Raw genomic sequence first — 24,959 nt, forward strand, 5'->3', positions numbered from 1 at the left:
TGTGCCTCCTCTATATTCTCCTCACCACTTACTGCGGCTTCAAAACTGCCCTATTAAATAAAATACCCCCCACTCCCATCCCCACCCATATTACAGATTAAGTAGGTTTGAGGTTTAAGATATATTTTATGAAAAATATGACACACAGAGGTTTCAAAGCATCTATTGAATCTTTGGTGTCATAATGATTAATTAAAAAAAATTCAAATGTCTACAGAGTTCAAAAGTCTTTTTGTAACCTACACACAACACTTACCATGAAATTACAGTAATAAGCCCAGAAAGCCCTAAAATGCTTCCAAAGAGACAATTACACGACTAAAATGGCTCAAAACCCTTGACACCAAATACATAATCCCCAACTTCCAGCACAAAAGCAGTCTTTTGGTACAGAAAATACAGTTAAGGGAAAACCATGCTCTCTGAATACGAGAGGCGTGAAAAAAGAGGCTTTCACACTTTCAAGTGTACAACAAAGCTTAATTGTCACAACTTAAATATTGTACCTTTCACGTATGTTCTTTTCTCGCCCATCTGTCATACTTCTCTCTGTCTCTTTCACCCATCCATCCCAGCTTACTTCCTCTCTCCAACACTGAGCATCAGAGAGGACGCCTACCTAACAGTGGGTGGATTAGAGAACTCTCAGAGCCTGTGTTTGTGTGTTTTATAGTAGCTACTGACCTCCAAAGCTGTGCGTTGATTCACATGCCATCAGAAACTCTTTTCAGGGCAATGCAGGTGGCTAGGCCTCTCCAGAGCCAATTGGAAGGCAGAGATTTTGGAGTATATTATAGTTTCATATCACTAAAAATAAAATAACCTCATTGCGTCATCCATTAAATGTAGGTCTCTTGAAGAAAAATAGCTGGACCAAGACAACAGACCTTAATGGTCTCATATATTTTCAGTAGCTACAAGGTAGTGATTATGGAGATTGTGGTGAAAGCTTCTAAATAATCTAAATATTCTCTCTCTCTCTTTCTCTCTCTCTCTCTCAAGAGGGTGTCATGTTTGGGCAACGGTGAGTAATTCAGCCTCTCAGTTGTTAAACAACGCAACTGACAATTTGTGGCATAACAAAATCTGTAATTGAATGCATGCTCACAGACTTTGTTTTCAAACATCCCCACAATAGACTCTTATCCCTATGACACACATCAGTTTTTTACCAATTCAATATGCCACATACTGAAAAGAAATAATATTTCCTGTTTGAAAAAAGCAAAACCTTTCTCAAAGCTGAATTGAGCTCACCTTTGCTCAGAAGTAACTACAATTCCAGTGAGAGTGAGATAATTTTGCTGAAAATGAACAGTTGTAGCCTGCAGTGGTAATTGTGTCTATGAAAATATGATTATTTAACCAGAACACCTCTTGCTTTCAAGTGTCATTGCTGTTGTGACAGGTGACACTCTGTTGCACAATGCTGTAATGAGATGAGTGTTTTAATAGGTTTAGAAAAAACAAGTAATATACGCATCACACAACACACAGTTAATAACAGCTTATGGATTTTTTGTTTTATTTAAGCTTAATTAGGATTTTTGCTGTATTTTCTGCCTCTTAACAACATTAAACTATTTTCACACCTGTAAAAGGGAAAAGCTCAGGTTTTTTAAATCAAATTTGTTATCTCTGTTATTGAATACAGACAAGGCTTATCATTTAAAGGCTCTTCTGTTTGCCTTCATGCAAGAAGTAGTTTGCTGCACAATCCTATAATTTAATAACAAATACTAATAAATTAGCAAATCCTGCATTCATCAACCTCGTATTCTGGAAATCTGTGACTTCCATAGAACAGGGTTGTGTATAATTCAGAACTGAATTGAGATGGTCTTTTAAATTCCTGAATTTGAACTGAAGTTGATTTGAGGTAGCAAGAGGATGCAAAATGTGAGGAAGCATGACTAAAATAAATTGAATGAAAAGAATATTAAACTGGGAAAGCAATGTATGTCAAGATAAACACTGAATGCTGGCATGACAAAGCCAACATTTTTCATGTTCAAAAGAGCATGAGATGTGGTATTAAATTTGGAATATTATTTTAAACTGTTGCAAACTGAAATTTTTTTGCAAGTTTTGAAAAAAAATTGAAAACCATGAAGTTTAAAAGATTATAGACATGACAGACAGGCAACCAGCCAGCCAGACAGACATATAGATAGATGGATGGATGGATGGATGGACGGCCAGTCAGATAGCTATACAGGTAGACAAACAGACAGAAAGACAGATGTATTTTCATCCAATTATGAAGAATTAGGATACATTTGCTAAACTAACTTCTAAGTATACTTCACCTAGATGTCTTTATGTCTATAGTGACTCAAACCTTTTTGCACCTTCAATCCACAATTACCCATAGGTTCAGTGTGAACAAGACCCACTTAGTGAGTCAAGTGAAGAGATAAAAGCCCTACACTGTGCTAAGGGACTACACAAAAAGATACAAATTTGCTCAAAAGCTTATTTGCATCTAGCGAAACAAATGTGTCCCATTTAATAATTGTCCAACACAAAGATACTGTTGGTAATTAATACTCAATGTGGTTCTGGGATGTGACCCAGTTTGTATTTGTTCAGACAACATGACTTGAACGAAATTGCTGTTGACACTTAAACAAGCCCCTGTAGACTCTTAGGCTAAAGCTGAAGTTAAGCCCACAAATATGGTATGACTAGGGCGGATGACTTTCCTCTCTCATACTTTCAAGTGATGTGCTTGCCATATTAAACTTGGGCCGGATTCATGAAAATCTTCTTAGGAAAGAAGAAATTTCGTAAGATAAATTCAAATGTTCCAGGGTCATGTTGCCTGCTCAGTGCTGACAAGCCACCTATGCAATTCACACGTACCATGGAAACAGTTAACCATACTTTGACCTATGTCAAGATAAGTGACAACTGATATTGCTGATATCAAACAAACATGTAATATTATTACTAACTGGATTTATTAATGCAAAACAATTGCAATTTTATGATTAAATTAACTTTATGATAAATGTTCCCCCAGCACTACCAAATCAAGTGCTGGCATCCAAACAACTTTGACTGAATTTATGATGAAATTTTTTTTAATCTTCTCTTGTGTATCAGAAGAAATAAAGTTTGAAAGGTTTGAAATGACATGAGGGTTAGTAAATAAAAACAATTTTCACTTTTGGGTGAACTATTAAACTCTCGGCCTGAGAATACATTCGTTCATAATGCAACGATAACGATGAGCTATGAATCTTATAAAAACGCAAAAGCATTTTCAGTTGCCTTTATTGCATAGTTTGTTTCACTAATGAACTTAAACTTCCTCCTTTGCAAAATCAAACAAATGCTAAAATGTCTTACAAATCTATCAATGATCATCTGCAATTTATGCAAACCTCATTTTGAGCCTGTTTAAAGTGAGTTAGCCTAAAACTCATTATTACCTTGTGGCAATTATCACCATCTATTCAGAATGTTTCAAAATTAAACTTTAACAAGAGCTGTGCTAATTTAGTGAATTACTCAGAAGAGCTAATGATAAAATTGCCATTTGGCTTTCCTTGCCTTTAATTGGGCTCATTTAAAAGCCTGACAGTATCTCCACAGTGGCTTTAATGTGGAGCACCTTTAAAGCACACTTCATTTGCTGCTATTGCTGAGCCCTTATGCATTTGAATTTGCCTTACACATCCATTATTGCAGCACCTGTTTTAAATCACCTTTAAAACACAAAACTTCATTATGTAATACCAATGCAGTAAGTATTTAAAATAATTACTTTGATGGCAGTATTTGACAGGTAGGCTACAATCCAAATCTACTTCACTATTTCTCTCTAAGGGTTTTCATCATCTGTTTGTTTATGTCTCTATACGTTTTAGCTTGAGTTTTGAGTGGCAGATCTCCAATCCTATCAATCACAGTAGCAGTCAGCCATATCTGAGACACACACATAGACTCATTATAAAGTACACCTGTGGCCCAAAGTCACTCAGATGGAGAAAGTCATTATGTTCCTCAAATACTGCTTCAGGTCTGCACCAAACTTTTGCTCAGTCAGCGCAAGAATACTGCAGACGAATGGATTTGTGCTCACTGTTTAAAATATGATTCCTATTGAATTATGTGACATTGGTTTTATTATGCATAGTGAAAGCATGAAGAGGAACAGTGATTCTTCCTGAACACACTGAAAAGTTTTTTTGTGCTGTAAGAAATATGCCTCATAGAAGCCATTAAATTTGGTTCTCTATCTTTTTGTTTTCAAAGAACTGAGTTGATCAGCTACATACTAACTGCAATGGTGTATTTTTAGGGATGCATCAATTTTAAAATTCTGATTGATATCAATAAACAGATAATTATTTTCATGTGATGGTCGATAGCCAATAAACATTAAAATTCTATACCAAAAAAATAAACAAATAAAATAAAACACCAATCGGATATCATTCAATAACCAATATGGTTGCGATATGTCTGCTAATAAAAAAACTGAAAAGTTAAATGGCTTTCAGAAAATAGATTGCAAGAGTAAAAATTAGGGATGCACCGATACCACTTTTTCCAAAACGAGGCCGATACCGATGCTTTCATTTGTGGTACTCGCCATTACCGATACCAATACCAATACCTGTATTTCACTGCATTTGTCATTTTTAAATATATTAGGTAGAGAAACCGAAAAAAAATATGAATCATATTTGTTGATTTAAATTGTTTAGCAAATATATATTTCCTTCAGTTATTTTCATACTTGATTATGCCTGTTAAAATGTACAAGCTCCTGTTACTTTCACTGTTCATTCTATTGCATTATCATATTTTATCTTTCACTTAATAGCACAGTGAATATATAGAGCTGCTTCAGCAGGGCTCAATACTAAGGGTTTTTTCTACTGGCCTGGTTGAGTCAGTGGTTCAAATGTTTACATACCAGTGAAATATCACAATTCTCTATTACAATTTTGATACTACAGCAAAAACTACTAGCCTAATATAAATGTAAAACATTATTTAAGACACGTAAACAATCAGTAATAAAATAAGAACAAATAATTCAATTACAAATAGCACAAATATATACAATAGAACAAAAATACAAGTGAAATAAACAGTGATTTTTAGGTTTTCAGGTCTAACAGTAGTTTTCAGGTACAGTAATCAAGTGTAAAATAACACTGCATAGTCTTCACGGTATAAATTAAATATAGATGAAACTTTATTAAAGTTACAAAAGTCATTCAGTCAAGAGCAGCGAGTGATTTCTTTGTCAATTATTGTTTGATTAACATTAAATACACAGCAGCAGGTTTATTAAGCTGCTGTCCCTTTAAGACCAAATGCACAAATCCAAAATAGGCATACTGATACACATGCGTTTTATTTCTCAACTGTTTACGTTTACTCGCAAAGACGAAAGATGAGATAATTTTGCAAGAAGACATGAAAGAGAATTCAATGCAGTGTTCAAGCGATGTCTGAGATGCGGCTTTCAAGGCGCGCACTTCGGATGTTTGCGCACAGTAAACAGCTTGTCCTGTAAACATCCTGTAATAATGTAGGGAACCACTCGTTATACATAAATCACATAACAGTTTAAGTTTTTACTTACATATACGATTTAGTTTTAATCCAAATGTGCATGTGTAGTAAGCGATCAGCAATCAAGAGCATACAACAGAATCTTTCTCTTTTTACCGTGAGTTAACGTTAGTAATGTGCCTCTTTGTACCTTCTTTGCTATTGACATATCTGACCGAACTATAAACTTTCCAGCGATGTCTGTGATAAAGGAATGTCCCTGTTGAAAAAACCAGCATATGCTGCTTAGGTATGTTTTAAAGCATGGGAGCTGGTTTGAGCTGGTTTAAGCTGGTCTTAGTTGGTCCATAGCTGGTCATGAGCTGGTTTAAGCTTGTCAAGTGCTGGTCCTAAGTAGAGCTGCACGATTAATCGAAAAAAGATTGCGATCTCGATTCAAACACCTACACAATCTTATTTTATTAATGACAATGATTCGCCCACGTCTTTTAGACTAGCGATGCACTGATATGATTTTTGTGGCCGATACTGATACCAATTTTAACAAATAATTATTCTCCGATACCGATATTTGTCACTTCCTCTCTTATTTGAAATTTTGTCATCAAAATAGATAGTATTTTGATCATGTTTTAAATAAGCAAAGTTCAAAAACACCTGCATTAAAATATACTAGCAGGTTTATTACTGCATCATCAAATAATTTTTAATGAACATGGATTGGATCCATTTAACATTCAGCAGGCCTACATAAAGACAACAGAACAAAGATACATATGAAATAAACAGTGCTTTTTAGGTAGGTTTAATAGTTTTCAGGTACAGAAATAAACAAATGTAAAATAACACTACATATTCTTCACTGCATAAATTATATACATATTAATCCTTCTTTATTGTAACAGACTTTATTGTGATTAATCTTCTAATTTGTTTTTGTATACATTTTAATATCTCCTTTACTAAGGCGGGACTCTTATTTTGACGTGTTTTCTCGTCTACGGAGCTATACAGGTAATGAAGAGCACGCAGTTCTTTGGAGATATTTTGCAGATTTAAAGTTTGTCAGTTTATTAAGCACCCCCCAAAAAGGCATAAGATCTGTATGTATTTATTTACTGTTAGTTGTAATTAGTGTTTTGAGTAATTCGCTGTATGTTGATGATAATGCAATGGAGAGAGATTTTAATGTGCACTTCTTGTTTAGCTTTTGTGGTGATTTTTTTGGAGTGAAAACAGACGCAATAAATTAAATAAAACATTAGTTAAGTTTTGGTCATCATTCTGATGGGGTCCGCTACACTTATGAAAGTTACAAAAGTTTTTTAGTCAAGAATAGTGTGAGATCTTTTGTTATTTGATTAGCATTAATGACATTATACAGCTCAGTGCCTTCACGCAGTTAATTAATAAACCATCGGTTTGTTATATCGGCCTTTTTCCTGCTAAAGCCGATATGCCGATGGTTGTAAATTGAGCAAAAATCGTCCGATAAATATCGGCGGGCGATACATCGGTACATCCCTATTTTAGACCTTTGACAAAATCATACCGAAACATTCAAATCTGTGTTCGTGCTGCTGCGCTGAGCCAGAGAAAGCAGTTTTGAACCACACAGCAGTTATTTCTGTTACAAATATTCAAATTATCACAGAAGTACTCAGATATAAGTTTAAAGTTAGGATATATACAAATATTTTACGGTATATTCTTCATATAGTCTACGATAGTGATCAAAATAGAGCAAACCACCTTTTGAAACGAACTTGGCGCTTCAAATAACAGTTGTATCAATTATATTTTAAGCCACTAGGTGGTGACAAGTGACTGTTAAAAATGTATTTGTCATTGAATCATTCATTCAAAAGATTTGTTCAAAAACACTGATTAATCCAGTAATGAAACAAGTATTTATTAATGAGTCATTGAATTCATTAAAAACAATTAAAAAAAAAAAATATTCAAATTAATTAAACATGTTTCCAGCAATTAGAGTCCAGCAATGAACATTTTGTCAGAAACTCTTTAGTAAATTACATGTTATTTTGTCTAGTTTTATATTCAGAATCGTGGGAGAATTGTGATCTCTATTTGAATTACTGTGATTCTCATTTTATCCAAAATCTTGCAGCTCTAGTCCTAAGCTACTAGCTCCAGCTCAGGACCATCTTAAACCAGCTCAAACCAGCTGCCGTGCTTCAAAACATACCTAACCAAGCATATGCTGTTTTTTTCAACATGGGAAGCGCTCGACAAGCTTGTGCATCTGTGCCGCTGTGCACTAAATCTTCGCGTTTCGTTTTCGTTACTTTCTAAAAAAAGTATCGTTCTAAACTGCTAACAGTTAGACCACTAATAAAAGAACTAAAAACTAAAAACATGATTAAACTGTCATGAAGAAAGCAAAGAAGAATACAGGTTGTCTGACAGATAATGCCTATACACAAACGGGAATGAATTTAGAGTGTAAATGGACCTGCATCTCTACAGCACACTTACAGAAGCTACACTTAAACTGATCTCACTTGCCCTCAGTAGTTTCAACACCACTAATGTTGGTCCTGCTTTCATTGATTTATACATGCTGGAGAACAAGAGGGAGTGTATATAAAAATGGCCTTTTAAACAGTAGATTGTTTTTCAGGGATTTGTTCTAGGGTTTCACATGGCAAAAAACACATAGTACTTCATGGTTTCTGGTGGAGTCACCTTCCTTTCTGGATTTTTAGCAAATAAGTGGTTACTGGTCATAAATTCACGTTTTATTTATTTAATCCTCTGGCATCTTTCCCAACGCCTCTTATCCGGTTCTCTCACCTCATTTCATCCCCTCTGCACTGCCTTAAAATGAGGCAATCTTGCAGCTATCCATTCTCAGCTCTTCAAATTGATTTGACATGTAAATAATTTAGCATTTGAATAACTTCTTAAATTCATTTATTAATCTGCCCCCTCTCTCCCTCCTTCCTTGCATCCATCCCTTCTTTTTCCTCCCCCATATGTTGTGCAGAGGAATTGATCTGTGTTCGCTAGATTGAGTTTAGACGCAGCGTAAATAATTCATGTGCTGGATTACTGTTACCGTGGGCTTGGATCTTTAGTGTGAAACCTGCAATGTGAGTCTCTTTCTCCCCCCTTCGCTTTTCGAATCTTTCACGCAATCTGTTAGTTTATTGGTCTTTCAAAAAACGCTATGTGAAACTACTGCCATTAGCAACCCTAATAGCTGCCGCCCCCATACAGTCATCATCTGACAAACTGTTTGTGTGTCTGTGTGCTGAAGTCCTCAAGATATGAGATGTGGTTACAGACTGGTAAATCTTGAAAAGGTGAACTGTCTCTTGCTCTCTCTCTTGCTCTCTTTTCCCCCTCCTTTAATCTCTATCTCTTGGCTGTAATTAGTTCAGTGATTAACCTTGACATTCCTGATCACATCATTCCGCCTTAATGATGCTATTACCACTCTGTGTTAAATCAACTCACATCCACATCCCCATATACCGCACACATAAGCATAAACATATACAAACACAGAGCAGATGAGCAAAATAATGCTAAATAATATCATTTATCAACAACCTAATGCACGTGGACAACAGCCAATTTAGTGTATGACTTCAGAAATCTACCAAAGCCTAGGAATGTCGAACACTTGCCTTATTGCTGCCTGACTTTGTTTCTCTTTTTTCAGGCAAAATTAAACTTTTATATGCAAGAAAAATGAAGTGGTTTTCTCAAGTTCTCTGCTCTTTTGAACATTCACTTGATTCCAGGTGTCTGACTTCAAAACACAATCAATCGACAAGTCCAGGTTCATTAGGAAATCAGGCTTAAGTGCAGGAAGCAAAATTAACACTATACATACACTATTTGCAATAGCACAATACTGAATACTTGAGTTGGCAGCCAACAACTGCTGTATTCATATAAAACAGCTTCAAATATTTTGATTTATTCAATATTAAACTTTAATATCTAAACTGACAACTGCAACTGCAACCACACAGTTCATGTTTTGACCTTTCTAGCAAGGCTGCAATTCTCTACAGCTACTATTTATTTCACAAGACTGCACTTCTCAAAACAGTAAAAGAAAGAATTTTTTTTTAAAAATCATGGTAACATGATGAAATGAGACGCTTGAGTTCTCTCAACAACTTAAGATGAATTGTCCTCAGTAACACCAGCCAATTTGAATTTGTTCATTCACTAAATGCAAAATGTCTCATTCAGCCAAAAAATCTTTGTCAAGGCCAGGCAATTAAATATTTATTTATTAAAAAAAAAAAAAGTTGGAAAAAAAGTTAACTCTGCAAACATTTTGCAAAGCAAGAGACATCATGTTCAATAGTTTAACAACAGGGGTGTCCAGACTCGGTCCTGGAGGGTCACTGTCCTGCAGAGTTTTGCTCCAACCAGCTCCAAAACGCCTGCCTGTAAGTTTCAAGCAAAGCCACTGGAAGGCAAGCCTGCAACCTTTAGCCAAAAAAGCGTAACGGCTAATGCTAACGCTCTGCCTCTGGTGGTACGCAGGGAAGGAGAGCAGAGGCCGTTTTTTGAATGGATGTCAATGGATGAGAGGCTTCACTATGCTGATTAAACAGATTTTGTGGGGAAATAGCTAGTCATTTAATTAATCGACAGCCTGTTCGCTAATCTTCAGCATGTTTTACACTAAACAATACTTTCGTTGGGAACTATATGTAGATTTTAGCTTGATAAAAATGTATTTTTTTAAGAGAAGGCAGACTAGGGAATGTTGCGACAGGTAGGACTCATTTATGGCATTACCAACAGCAAATGTGCCGCATTACTGTTTAACAGAAGTTAACAATAGATGTTGTGTAAAAGTCACTGGAAGGCAAGCCTACAACCTTTAGCCAAAAAAGCATAACGGCCAATGCTAAGGCTCTGGCGGTACGCAGGAAATGACTTTTGAACGGCGGGCACTGATGTCACTGTCATTACACAATAGGCTGAGCTGAGAGGTGCCACACGTGATTAAGTTAGCCGTCACGGTTTCTCCAATAGTAAGAGATACAGACCCTCTCATCTCCCTATAATATACAATCTCTGTTTCAAGTATGCCTAGTTAGACCTTGATTAGCTGGTTCAGGTGTGTTTAATTAGGGTTGGAGCTAAACTCTGCAGGACAGCGGCCCTCCAGGACCGAGTATGGACACCCTTGTTTTACAAAGATGTACATAGACATCAAAACACACAAATCTCAATAACGGTGCCAATCTACATCAATAAATAATAATATAAATTCGTAACATTGCCAAACAACAAAAAACTAACAGTGATGACAAACACAACAGCAACAATGACATAAAATCAACAAACAGCACAACAATAATAGTCTTACACTATTGCATAATTTATTCATGGTACAAAATTGATTGTCCAGTCTTTGTTTGGATAGTAAGCACAATATTTGAGGGAATATTATTGGTCTAACATATGTTTTTATGTATACTACAAATAATTTCAGCTTAGGCACATTAGAAAAACTTACCTGTCTCAGCATTTTTGCAAAATGCAAAATATGTTGCGTCATGCACGTTTTGCGACAGTTTCAAAGTTAAATGTCCAGTGAGTGGCGCTAAAAGCATGTTTAGTTTTTTTCCGGAACAGATGAGTGTGAATATGGCAACGTTTCATTATGTTGGAGTTTGTACGTATCACCACTGTTCTGAATTGATATGTCCGGTGAGTGGCGCTAAAAGCTTAATGCTCCATCACGTTTAATAACGTACACCTACGCTAAACCCTAATCCTACCCAATAGTGTTAACAAAAGGAAATGTGACATAAAAACGCAATCATAACCATGGCATTTTAGCTTGTTTTTGAACTCTTGTCTTTGAGCTCTTTTACTGTGACTCATCTTTCACTGGATTCGTACCCAAGCTCTTTGCATGGCAAGTACAAGTGTTTTGAGGTCATAACATTATTGCGCAAGGAGCCACGTGAAAACAAGCTTTATTAATTTATAATCTGGCCCCTGTAATCATAATTGTGTGTGAAAACGATTAAAAGTGCTTGCTGTTTTACTGCCTCTAGTGGTTCATTTCTGTTAGAAACTGCAGTGATATGTACGTATTGGTACGTATTTTGCATTTTGCAAAAAATTTTTACACAGGTATGTTTTTCCAATGAGCCTGTGTTGCATGATTTCATATTTCTTACTATCTGTGACTCAAAAAGTCCTATGAACTATAAAAATCATTTTTAAATTGATTTTTTTGTCTTAATGTCTTTGTGTTGTTGTCTTAATTCATTTTAAATTCATTAAATTCATTAAATAATGCAGTATGGGATCCCAATTTCTAAAAACAGCCTGAAAATAGAACTGAAAAATAGTTTTCACAATGCACTAGGTAACTCTGAATAAAGCACGAAGGCATGTAATTTTTAAGAAGAACTGGCCATCTTTTAACTCTCCAGAGTAGAGCACAATGAATTGTGAAGGTTGATAGCAAGCTGTTTAGCAACAATCAACCAATCATTATTTATTCCTGCATTATGTACAGTCAGACAAACTGTCATGCGGCATCACTGTTTAGTTTCAGCATCTACAAGAAAAAATAAAATGTCAATAGTGTCAATAATAGTTTGTTTTTACTTTTTTAGGTGGCTTAAAACAGGCAGAGCAGACTTCTGTGGCAACAAATTCACAAGCAAATAGACAAACAGTTATTAAAACAGGATGTGTATGTGCTGTATTGAATGTTACTAAACTCATAAATAGGCAAATAAAAACATTAACATTAAGGTTTGCAAATGTACAGTTTAAAGTCTTACATCCTAACTATCCAGGATTCAGGATAAAATGTGAACAGAGAAAACACGTTAACATTGTTTAATCAATATTTAGAATGGCTTTAGGTGAACAATTTTCAAGAAAGCCCCAACAGATTATATTTTGGTAGTATTTAAGCCACTTACAGTACAAAGTAAATAGTATATAAATGTTATTTATCAGAGAGGCAAAAGTGACTCAGTACAATTATTACAAGGACAGACCACCTGAAGCAACCTGAGGTTAAACGTCTTGCACAATGTTGACTGCTTATGGCCCTAGTGACCAGCCCTGAACTTTAACCACTATACCACATCAACACACTGGGAGCTGTACATTCCCCACCCCAATCCTTTCTTTCTCTTCATCTTGCTCTTTATAAGTAGATTAACACATTTGTTGTTCATAAATGATTCAGTTACTTTGCTGTATTAATTAGCTTCCTATCATTACTGTTCAGGAGAACTTCTTAGCCAACAATCAAACTGTACTAGACTATGTAGACAAATTACCATCAGTGGAGCATTGATAGGGATTCTCTCTGCATTAGCAAGAACAGCCCTCTTTGATGAGTTTAATTTTTTAAGTATGGAAACACAGAAGCATATCTATCAAAGTACGTATTCCAAATGTTTTATGATTCAATTTGGCCCAAGTTTCTTTCTTTTTTTATATTATTGAGGCAGCACACCTTTATAGCTGTACTGACTGATTGCCAATTAAAGCTAGCACACAACTGTCAAATCAAAACACAGTTTACAGATGCTTTTAAAATAGCTCTAGCAGTGTTTCCCATTAATTACCTAGAGTGGCGGCCCATCATAGTCTAATCTGTGCCACCACAGTTTCATAATGAACAGAAAATATTTTAAAACTTCTCATAATAACATAAAGGTTCTCTAATGTTGTTTTTGCCATTGCTTTGCCAAGGTATCTGTCAAACGAACTAAAAATCAAAAGCGCAATATGGCTTTGTGCCCTTAAAAAAAAAAAAAAAAACACACACAAAAGGCTGCGATTTAATTAAATAAGTATAGTCTGTTTGTGCTGCGTGTTTTCAAAGCGAAGTACACACTTTGCTCACGCGGTCAGATCGTGATCCGGTGTTTTCCACATCTCAGAACGGCTCAGTTTACAGTGAATGAATACAGTGAATGACATCTCTGCATGTGCTGCGAGTTTAGCATGCATTTGGGAACGTAGCGGGCACCAGTTATGCATTATTTTCACATTTTCATAATTTCCAACATTTCTGTGGGAAGATGATTACAGCATTTCACTAGATTTTTAATGAGACGTGCTTGTAAACCTGTTTTCACAGAAACGGTATATTTTCTGCCAAAATGTTATCGCTATTATATTCTATTTGTTTAAATGTAATGTGGACTGAGACACTATATCAGAACTAAAAAGAGGTTTGAGTCCCCTTAAAGTTTTTTTTTTTTTTTTTTTTTTTTTTTTTAATTTGCACACTGAACATGTGTTGGAGCTCTTAATTTTAAACTCTCAAAGCGCACCAGTTTGTGCATTGATTGCGTTGTCCCTTAATGCAAATGATGCAGAATTTATGAAGATATTGTTGAAAACCCAACTTGGGATATTTCCAAACTTTGGAAGAGCACTGTACATGGTGAGGTAAAAATTAAGTAGATTCAAAGATTCTGAACTTGATCTACAATAGAAAAGGTAATCCTGAATGCAATGAGGCATTTTGAAATCCATCTAACAATGAGTGTAACCCCCCCCCCCACACACACACAAAAAAAATAACAGCAAAAAATACATGCCACTTACATAGTTATTCATCTGCGCAGTAAGTGCACTTCAACATGCTTAACCCATAACCACGATTTATGACTAAGCCTAAATTTATGAAAATTTCACTACAAATGTTTATGATAACTATAAATACAGCGTAAAGTTCCATTTCATACATTTTTCAACAATGGCTAATGACTTGAGGCTGTTGTCACATGTGTGCTGAATGCGTAGCATGAAATGGATTGGAAGGAAGAGAGAATACAGGTACTAACACAGCACACAGCTGCAGGGTGGAAAGTTCCATCAGCATGTGAGGGTACAATACTCTGCACAACATGGCCAAGGCAAATCTCGATTCTTGTAGTGCTCTTGAGTGATGATGTGTGTACGTGTCTGCGTGCATAGCTCATGCTCCCTTTAGTGTGCATATACAGTATGTCAGAGAATGCAATAACACAAGAGGGATAGATGGGAAAGTCAGAGGAGGTTCAAGGGAAAGGCAGAACAGGGAAAATAAAAGAAAGAAAACGATCATGCCCCCCTAGGCCTCTATTGACGAAACCGTCAGTGTTTGACCTGATGGAGGGAAAAAAAGTTAGAGGTTGACTGACAGGGTGAGGCAAGGTAAGAGACAGATGGTGAGAGAGAGGGAGAAAAAGAGCAGAGGAGAAAAAGATATACAAGAGGAGAATAAGAAAATGAGAAAGGCATGGGAAGAAAAACAAACAAAGATATTCACAAGGACACATATAGAGAAAGTACTCTGCCACACACAGACAGTTAAAGCATGTTAGGCAAATTCAAGAGACGGTAGCATTTCAATTCATGCATAAACAGAGCACTTGTTTCAACAGGAAATCATGCTGTAGAATGCTAATTTAATGTACGTAAACATATATGTATGTGTTTGCCTTGCAGCGTATCCTAAAGCAAACAGGAATCCCCAGAACTCCCTTCCAGTCCAACCTGACATCCCTCTCAACTTGTCTCTTCATGTCTCTGTCTCCTCCCTTCTTTCCATAGAGGGAGAAAGCATTAGTCATTCATAGCTCAATCTGTGAATGGGTGGTGTGATTTGTCACTGCTCTTCATTTTTTAGCTGTTTATTTAGCTTACCATTGTAAACTGCCCTCTTCATTACAGCTGTACAGTATGTCCTACAATGTTTGTAAATCTGGACATGCTGTTTATGGCCACTGTATTATTCATTTGAGGTTTATTACTGGTCTGTCTAGTCTGCATGGTGCAGTTGTATTGCACATTTGCTGACCATTATAATTCAGGGGTTTTCAAACCTTTCCTGGCATTTAGAGATATCCAAAATGTGCAGTGCATGAATGGTTTGAAAATCCTTGCTTTACTTCATTCCGAGATCCTTAAGGTATTTTAAGACATTCCTGACAGAGACCAAGCAATCTAACTGTCTAACAATCAGGATTATCCTGATATGAACTGTAGCCAATTAAACATTTCAATTCACACTTTCTCCTAAAGGGGGAGACTAGGGCAAGTTGTCACAGGGCCCTATAATGTAGTACCTATAAGTCCAAAGTCTAACTGCATAAATCTTTGTTTTCATTAGCAGTAGTTTTCTTGTGGTTATGTTGGTTGTAAACAATTAGTTCAAAAAGTTAGTACTCCACAGGTTCTGTCCATGGTTCTGAATGTGACACATAGCATGTGGTTGTTGCTGTCCGTGGTCCTGATTTTTTAACAAACAGGCATTTGGATACAGTACGTGTATGTTTGAGTATACTGTTAAAGATTTAACTTAATTTTTATTTTATTTTAAAATCCTTACACTGAAAAAAAATTGAAGTACACACTGTCTTAACCAATTTAGGACAACATGAATGTGCAATGGATAAATATGGGATATTAATCATAAAATGTTCTCTGTATCATTGTTCTCATAACTAACCTCCTCAGCTAAAACAAACACACAATTTCCAACCCAATTTCCAAAGGAACAGTCACTTACAGTCAATAATTTAAAATGCATGTATGGAGCCCAGCATGGACTGTTGTCAGCAAAAATGGTCTCAATCAATTCCAGTCCACCACTGCAGCTGTGTGTGTGTGTGTGTGTGTGTGTGTGTGTGTGTGTGTGTGTGTGTGTGCTGAGAAAATCCTGGGAACTTCTATATTGATTGCAAATCACATATCAAAAGGCTAAAAACAGATCCCAATTTTGTTTCCCTTGAAGTTCATATACATTCTAAATGTATTCTGTTACTTCTGCACAACATATAAGTCTAACTCACCAACAGAATAAAAAGTATGCGCTGTTAATTTTCATTAGCAGACACAACTTAAATCCAAAGACCTCAGACAAGAGCAGATCAGATCCCTTCAGTCACTGTAGAAGAACAACACTCTTATTCTATTTTTCTGCCCATTTTCTCTAATACAAATACAGAGAAACACAGAAAAGACTATGGTACAGTACAGTGGCTTAAAATTCATGGTTTAACCTTTTAAAAAGCCCTAAAGTATGAATAAACATCGAGATGAATGAATACTGAGATGAGGGGAAAAAACAGGTTGAATACTAACTGCACTGTCTACTCTCTCTCCCTCTACAGTCTGTGTAGTTGATTGTGTAATGGTGTGGGTGTGTACTCAAGCCTTGAGTATTTACTGAGCTATGTGTTGGTTTTGATATTGCTTTTGATAGCTATGTGTTTTGTTTTTCATTATGTTTGAATGCATGTGTGTGTGTGCGTGCGCGCGCGCGCTTTAAGGGTTCTCTTTCCAGATATTTCTCTTGTTCCACCAGTAATGCCACTAACAAATACACAGACTTAGTCAAAACTGAAACCAGATTATAAATCACTACTGTCCATTAAAACAGGAATTCACCATAAGCCACTTAATAAAATAAGTGTATCTGTGGCTTATCCACTCTTTACCCAATCATATGTTTTTATCAATCCCAACACAGCAACATCAATGCCACAAACAAAAATGTATCTGATATTTCGTTCATTAATCAAATATTAAAAGTTCCCCCTTTTCCCCACTATACCACCACAGTACTTATTGCCAAATCAACAGAGCAGCTGCATTTCGCATGACTGGCGCCCTTTTCCTCAGCTACCCGCATAAACGGAAAACAAAATAGCCACTTTCTGCCGCACGCATGATCTACGGGCGCGCTTATGCGGAGTGACAGGCACAAGCAGCACTCAACTCATTGTGCTATTCACTGTTCTGTCTGTACCCACACACACAGACAGATGAGTAGCTATTGTGTCTCATTCTAAAACTACATATATATATTCGTATATTATGCGAAGTGTAAGCGAGCGGGGGACACACCTGATTTTTGCCCCGCTGTCCGTCTTCGAGTTCCGGTGAGCTGTTCATGGTTCCCCATCGATCATTGAGCATTCTCCAGAGAAGAGCCAACCCTAAACCGCCTGTCAGTTACAGGCGGTGGAAAAAACAAGACACCTTGTCGTTCAGTCTTTTTCCTTATCAGTTACTCCATGGGTATAGACAAATAACCTTTGGGGGAAATAGGAAAAGGATAGTGAGGAGAGTGCGCGAGATCGAGAAGACACTGATCTAGCCTCTACTCCAGGACCACACTGACTAATTCTGGTCTAAAAGGGGCGGCGAAGACTCCACCACCACACACATCGTAATATCATGCGTACTTGATAAGGAAAATAATAATAAATAAATAAAACTTCTCAAATTTCCATAAAGTTGTTTTTCGAGCTGTTTTTCTTTCTTCCAGGAGCGTTGAATAAAGTCCTCAGATATTCCACACTAAGTAACAAGGAGAACGACGGGAAAAAACGGCGCGAAATCAAGTCGCGCGCGTGTATATCCAAGCCAGTGCCACCAAATGGCGAAAAACTCCAGATGTTTCTGTCAAAAAATAAATAATCTGTTCAGTCGATTAAAAGTGATACAACTTTATATTCCTGAGCCATTAGCGGGATGGACAAAATGTGGCGGTTAAAGATGTTTCTTCAAGCGCAGCGCGCGCTGGGGTTTCGAAAGGGAACAAGTTAGCTGTAAGGGAATTCAATCCGTTTCCTCGGCTGTCCTAGTTTACCGGACAGAGGGCGACGGTGTGTCTCGTTTTCACAAGACTAGCGCAGATTAACGGGGCTCCTGCTCGTGATCTAAGCTCCCCTCTCTCCTCGAGCGTCAGAAGCTGTCCGTTAAGCGCGCTCCCGGTGCGCGCTCAGTTTATTTATTTATTTATTTTCGCTCCCATGCACCTTCTACACTGATATGACTCGTCTAGTTCAAGAAACTCCCACTTCGCTCTGATCAACTCAGCGTGCAAGAAAAGGACATATCACTAAAGATTGGGCGAGCGACTGAAGTCAAATTGAATTCCAGCTGGACGCAACACAATAACTAAAGTTTTTTTTAAATGGGTATAGTTGGTTTAATTGTATAAGCCTTGTCAAAATGATACAACCGTTACAATGGACGCACAGATGTTTTTGTCATGATATTCATTAGATATTCTACCCTTGAAAATTTCCGGTAATTATATCTGACAGCACAGAGATTAATAAGGCGATCATCTCAGTTTAGCAACAGTCAGTCAGTTTGGCAACAATTAGCTACATCTTCCCCGCAATTACTGAACATGCACAGGTGCAATCAACGTGATAACGGGGTCAGTTGCACCTGCTGCTGGTCAAATAGGTGCCCCAAGTTACACCACTATCCCAATAAAATTTTAAGGTGACATATAAGAACAATCTTTATTATTACAAAAACATGTTTTATTAACAACTTTACTGAAGGCCTCAACAAAATATAACAAAAATGGATGATGAATGCTGCATCTGTCTCTGCATTTAGTGATTGATGGTCCTGGCTGGATGCTGCCATGGATCCCCCTTGGTTTCAGCATTGACCTTGCAATTAAACAAATAATGCAGGAGATATTAATCATACAAGAAGATTCATGGCAACGTTTTATGATACTGGGTTAGTCAGGCTACTGTACTGAGCTAAATAAAAATAAATAAAACATTACAATTCTCAAAATCCACAGACTGAAACTTTCATTGTAAACAAAGGCACGTGTATTAAGTATCCTTAAAATCTATATTGAAGAGTTTTCAATATAATTAAATTTTTACTCTCATCTCATAGGACGGCACACCTAAAGCTACATATAAGTGTGGACAACAGTTTGCAAACTTTGATGTAACATTGAAGATGAGTCTAAAGCCTCTACAAGGCCTCAGGAAATAACCGCCCCACACTGAGACTACTTGATAGTGGACAGAGAAGAGCTTTTGGATACAGGTGGGTGGGTGTGTGTGTGTGTGTGTGTTAGTTGGAGCATCCAGTAAGACCTGCATCTCAGCCAGAAGCCTTAGGCAAGGGACTTTTGGAAAGACTTAAAATGAAAAGGGGGAGGGCAAACCTTCCCATGATGAATGTGGACAACAGCTTTTAGACTGTATTTACAGCTTATTCTTTGTATGATTGTCTGAGTTGTCTTGGCGCTATATGTTTTGTTTTAACATTAAACATGTTGCTCTTTCTATGTGTGTGTGCTTACAGACGTGTGTGTTTTCATGGATGGTGGAGCATGAGGAGAGAAGCAGAGATCTGTGAAGAGGCAGTGGCCTGCATGCTCTTCTTCAAATGCCAGAGTCAAAGTTTATAAAACATTTGAGGGGTGAGGGAGAAAGAGAGGGGAGGGACAGGTGTTTTGAAAGAATAAAAAAAGCATAAGGGCCAATAATCAATAAGATCTTTTTCTTTCTTTTTTTAAAATCTAGTTTAAAACAGGAGTCAAGTTTGTAGTCTTTGTATTGATGGTGGTTTTGGTTTTGAAACTTTCGTACCATAGTAAAGTTACATTAAAGTTAATGATTCTAAAAATGTCATGTGGTGTAACCAAGTAAATTATTACTTGATGTTTTTAAATATTTACAATATTTTTACATTTTAAAATATTTATTTAATTTTTACAAAACAATTTTTTTTTTTTTTTTTTTTTTTACAAATATCATGAATAATTAATTCATAAATATATTTCATATTTGACCTTTTAAACATACTAAAGGTTTTGGGGAATCACACCACATGATATTTTATAACTTGAACTACCCATGTCTTTGTCTTTGCACCATGTGACTTGATGATTTAGCAGAAGTTTTCCAAATATTGAACAGTAAAGCAGTTTTGTGTAAATTATAAGGCTAATCTATCTTCTTTTCTACTTTTTTTTTTTAAAGAGGCAATTAAAAGGCTTATGCTAATTAATCTAAATTAAAACCATGTCATCATAGAAGAGGTGTTATGAATGTCATTGACCTATTATTGAAACAAATGTCTGAAACTGAGGAATAAAATGAAGTCAAGAACTGAAACGGTTCTTGACTCACTGGTAATTTAAAAAAAAAAAGAAAAAGAAAAAAGGCCATTGGCTACTATCAGTCATGTATATATATAGTAGCCTTTATATATATATATATACAACGGTAAATAAATGTAACAGTACACAGAAGTCACGGTTTGGTACGTACCTCGGTTTTGGGCTCATGGTTCGGTATGATTTCGGTACAATAGGAAAAATTTAGTTTAGAGTCCAGTTCTCACTATTAACCAACTTTTGCCTCAACAAAACCCGTAATTACTGCTTATTAATAGTTAGGAAGGTAGTTCTTAAGTTTAGGTATTGGGTAAGATTATGAGATGTAGAACATGGTCATACAGAATAAGGCAGTAATATCTGCTTTATAAGTACTAATAAACAGCCAATATCCTAGTAATATGCATGCTAATGTGCATCACGTGTTACAAAAGTACAAAATAATTAGAATAATGAAAAATAAAAACTTGCGTATTAGGAGTGTTACAATTTGCTCCACTTCAACTATATTTAAACATTCAAAGCTTAAGCCCAACCTGCATATACTTAATTTTCCGCGTTTCGCTCCATTTCGCGCACAGTTGAGTGCATGAGCCTTTCAATGTATTCTCCTTTGTCTATGAGTGCAGAAAGATCCATTCGACACGTGTGGAGTATCTAGTGGATTTTGTTTTCAAACTTTCAGGCCATTTGCGTTTGCGCTGTTCTTCTTCCGCTCTTTTTCCTGTTGTGGCGGTTAGCAAAGAGCATTGCATTACCACGCACGCCCCCATCTGGATAGGAGCATGGATTGTCCGTGACTGACTGTATTCGTCATCTGATTGCATGCACCAAACAGTGATGTCGATACTGTACGGTTCGGGTCAAATACATGTACCGTTACACCCCTAACATATATATAAAATCATCCCATCCATGTATGAATGTACACTGACTGACAACACCACATATCCTCTCCCGATAGCTGATGTGATATGCATTCTGATGCACTGTAGTTGCCGTCGTATCATCCAGGTGGATGATACAATGCTGATACAGGAGAAACTCCCACTCTCTCTTTGTAAAGTGTGAGAAAAGAAACAAATTACAATTATTATTCTCCTCACACAATTCATCCAATTCAGAAAGAGACAGTTAACCAAAGCTTCAAATGATAGTATATGTTTTCTACTATTAGACATGAAATAAGTCATCCACACACACAAAGAGATAAATGTAAAGAAACTGAAAATGTAATTAAACCCAACTGTGCCACACTCGCCTTCAAACAGTGTGGTCCAAAAATCAATAAAAGGTCCAGGTGGACAAAGAAAGCAGTCCTATTAATATATAATGATAGTGTGAGGGAGAAAATGAGGGAGGGGAAAAAAAAAGGGTGAGAAGAGTGTAGGATGAACTTTGTATATTGTAACCCTTGATAACCACAAGATATTGTGGAATTGAAGAGAGTGGAACAGAGAAAGACGAGCAGTGATTTTCCCCCACTGCTTCCCAGGGTTGGTTGGGAATGAAGCTATATCTGCAGCAGTAAAGAGAGAATGAGCAAAGTGGAAGGAGAAGGAAAGAATCCTTTTATTGATTCGCTCTCACATCACATGCTCTCCCCTTCTCTGCAACTCAGCATCTCTCTCTCGTCACACATACACACACACACAGGCAGGGGAGCTTGGCACATAAAAGGTGACATTCACTGATGGAGTAATTAGCGAATCACATGCGGTCAGTGATGCTGATGATGTAGTGATGATGATGTACATGCTAATGATGATGTGAAAATAGTTGAACCGTTATTAATTCCATGATTATTCTTACAAATAACTGAATGGATTAGTTGGTCCACTGAACATCAAATAAGGCTAAGGTTTTGCTTTTAAAAGTCATACATATCTGCCTCTCCTAGTAAACAAGTTATGAATAAAAGCGTATATATGTGTAATTGTTGTTAATTAATGAACAGCGTCAATATACGCTTACATTCACTCAAAAGTTTGGGGTAAGTACTTTTTTTTTAAGAAAATACTTTTATTAGGCAAGGTTGCATTAAACTGATCAAAGGTTACAGTAAATGTATACCCATCCCCACAAAGATGGCAATATCCAAAATCCTTGTCTTTATGGGGACATTTTTGGAACACCAGGAAAACAGCTAATAAATCATACTAAGTGATGTTTTTTGAAAACGTAAAAATGCAGAAAGTTTTCTGTCATGGGTAGGTTTAGGGTTAGGGGATTGAATATACAGTTTGTACAGTATAAAAAATCATTATGTCTATGGAAAGTCCCCATAAAACATGGAAACCCAAAAAGTGTGTGTGTGTGTGTGTGTGTGTGTGTGTGTGTGTGTTGTGTGTGTGTGTGTGTGTGTGTGTGTGTGTGTGTGTGTGTTCCCCAGAAGAAAGTCATACAAACAGGTTTGGAACAACAAGAGGAATGCTGACAGTTTTAATTTTTGGGTGAACCCCTTTAAGTTCCCAGAGTCTTTGATCTTTTATTGTATATTAGAATTGTAATATAAATACAAAAATATGTAATTACATGTTGCTCTTTGAGTAAAGATGTGAGTTTGACCTGAAACAACTTCATTTTTATGTGTCTAAAGTTGCTCTGTTAGAAATGAAAAACAGGTCTTTAAAAATTAAACGTGATCAGCAGGATAGATTGAACTGTTAAATAAGCTCATGTCAGACTGATTCAGTTCTACATCATTCCAACTACTCACAAGTCTCTCAGCTTGATGGTTTCTGCCTCTGTGATTCTGTGAGGTCTGTCAGTGCAGGACATCAGTGAGAGGTTTGTAATTACCTGTGACGCTCCCTTGAGCTCTGCTCTGGAACTTCCTGGTGTTCCGGTTCTGTTCTCCATGTCTGGCATTCACAAAAGGCCAGAGGGAACAGGGGAATAGATCCACACTGGAAGCCACTGTAAATAACAGACATCCGTGTCCCCACAGGCTGAATCAGGATATGTTACCCAGCTTCAAGCCATAAGGGAGCAAGAATGACCTTCTGCTAGTATCTAAAGTGGTGTTGTCTCTATTTTCATACTTATCTGTCATTAATCTTCATTCTACTTTTTTCCTACTCCATTTTTCTTCTCATGAATTTAGCTAACTTACTCAGTGCCTCAAAGTTGCACAAGGATGTACAGTTCACACAGACAAGATATCATCAGTTTGGAGGGACACGTTTGGCCGTAATGAATCGTAACATTTGAATTCTCACAACAGCCTTTCACTCCCTCAGCCCACTTTTCATCATTCAACTCAGTTGTCTCTGGTCATAACTCAAACGTATAACAAGCTGACCTTTTGAAAGCATAACAACTATATTTTAAATGAATGGCATTTCTCTCATTCCACAACCCCCTTGTTTAAAAGCTGTAGAGGAAAGGCTTTATTTCCATTGCTGCAGGGGAAAATGATTGAGGATGGAAAAAAGAGGAGATTTATACAGATTTATTCTTTCTTTCTTTCTTTTTTTCTTTTCTTTTTTTTTTTTTACATTTCATTAATCCCACCCCCAACTCCTGCTGAAAAAATCTGCAGAGGCTAATTCACTTTGCTCAGTTTCTTTCTTTCATTCTTGCTTTCTTTCAGTCAACTTATATTTGACAGGAGACCTCGTTCTCCTCTACACAGATCATCACAGGAGCAGAACTGACTGCTGTTCTCAAAAACCATCTTGATTAAATGGCACATACCGGGAAACAGCAATTAAGTGTGTTGAAAAGCACTATTTGATATTTAAAGAGCAGATGCAGTCTGGACAAGTTCAGATCATCACTTCCACTCCAGCGTGAATGAAGACAACTGAATCTCCAACACATCTGAGAGCAGGATAATGATATAGGATTTGATCAACTGCTTCATCAGTCTCAATTGACTGGAAGGTCATGTGCCCTGAAACACAAAGCTAAAACGTCTCAAACATCTTGTCCTCAACTGACTCTCAAAAGAACAAGCTATTACTTGTACTGAGACTTTAATCGTAAAGTATCTCAACAGTTCTTCTGCTAGTTCAGTTTTGATCTAAAAAGAAAAGTGTGGGAAGAGGTAATTCTGATCCCAGACCTTGAGAACTACTGCCAGGATAATTCTCGAAAGACGCGGTCAAGATTCTTGTCTTATACTAGTCCTCTTCAATGTTCTTTATACAAATGTCAATTTTATTTTGGGCTGCAGAAGTTCTGGGGCTGGCTGCATCTATTGTCGATAGTGTAGCAGTGTATGAAGCACAGCTCACACAGAAGTCACTTTCAAACCAAACAGATGCTGTTGGTCAACACAACGAATTTGCATGACCAACTGAATCCGAAACAAAATCTGCTTTAAGAAAATCTTGTGGATTCCTATTAAAAAGGACTAGATTTTATCTGCATAAAATCATCAAACAATGGTAAATGTGAACATACCTTAAGTTATAATTTATAAACTGCTAAATGTTTGATCATTGGACCATTACACTTATTTAAAACCATTAAACTCTCAATT

At 36.7% G+C, this 24,959-nt stretch overlaps 1 protein-coding gene across 2 annotated transcripts in view; it reads right to left on the reverse strand.

Moving 5' to 3' along the window:
- fibcd1b (fibrinogen C domain containing 1b) overlaps positions 1-18,289 on the reverse strand; it is an 88,040-nt gene extending 69,751 nt beyond the window's left edge. The window contains exon 1 of one of the 2 annotated variants that reach the window (XM_051895431.1): positions 17,425-18,289. In XM_051895431.1, the coding sequence (XP_051751391.1) occupies positions 17,425-17,496 (72 nt within the window). In that variant the 5' untranslated portion in view covers positions 17,497-18,289. The remainder of the gene's footprint in view (positions 1-17,424) is intronic. The other variant, XM_051895433.1, reaches the window with a different exon arrangement.
- Positions 18,290-24,959: the final 6,670 nt, after the last annotated feature.

The sequence above is a fragment of the Ctenopharyngodon idella genome, chromosome 5, assembly GCF_019924925.1.
Source record: "Ctenopharyngodon idella isolate HZGC_01 chromosome 5, HZGC01, whole genome shotgun sequence".
NCBI lineage: Eukaryota > Metazoa > Chordata > Actinopteri > Cypriniformes > Xenocyprididae > Ctenopharyngodon > Ctenopharyngodon idella.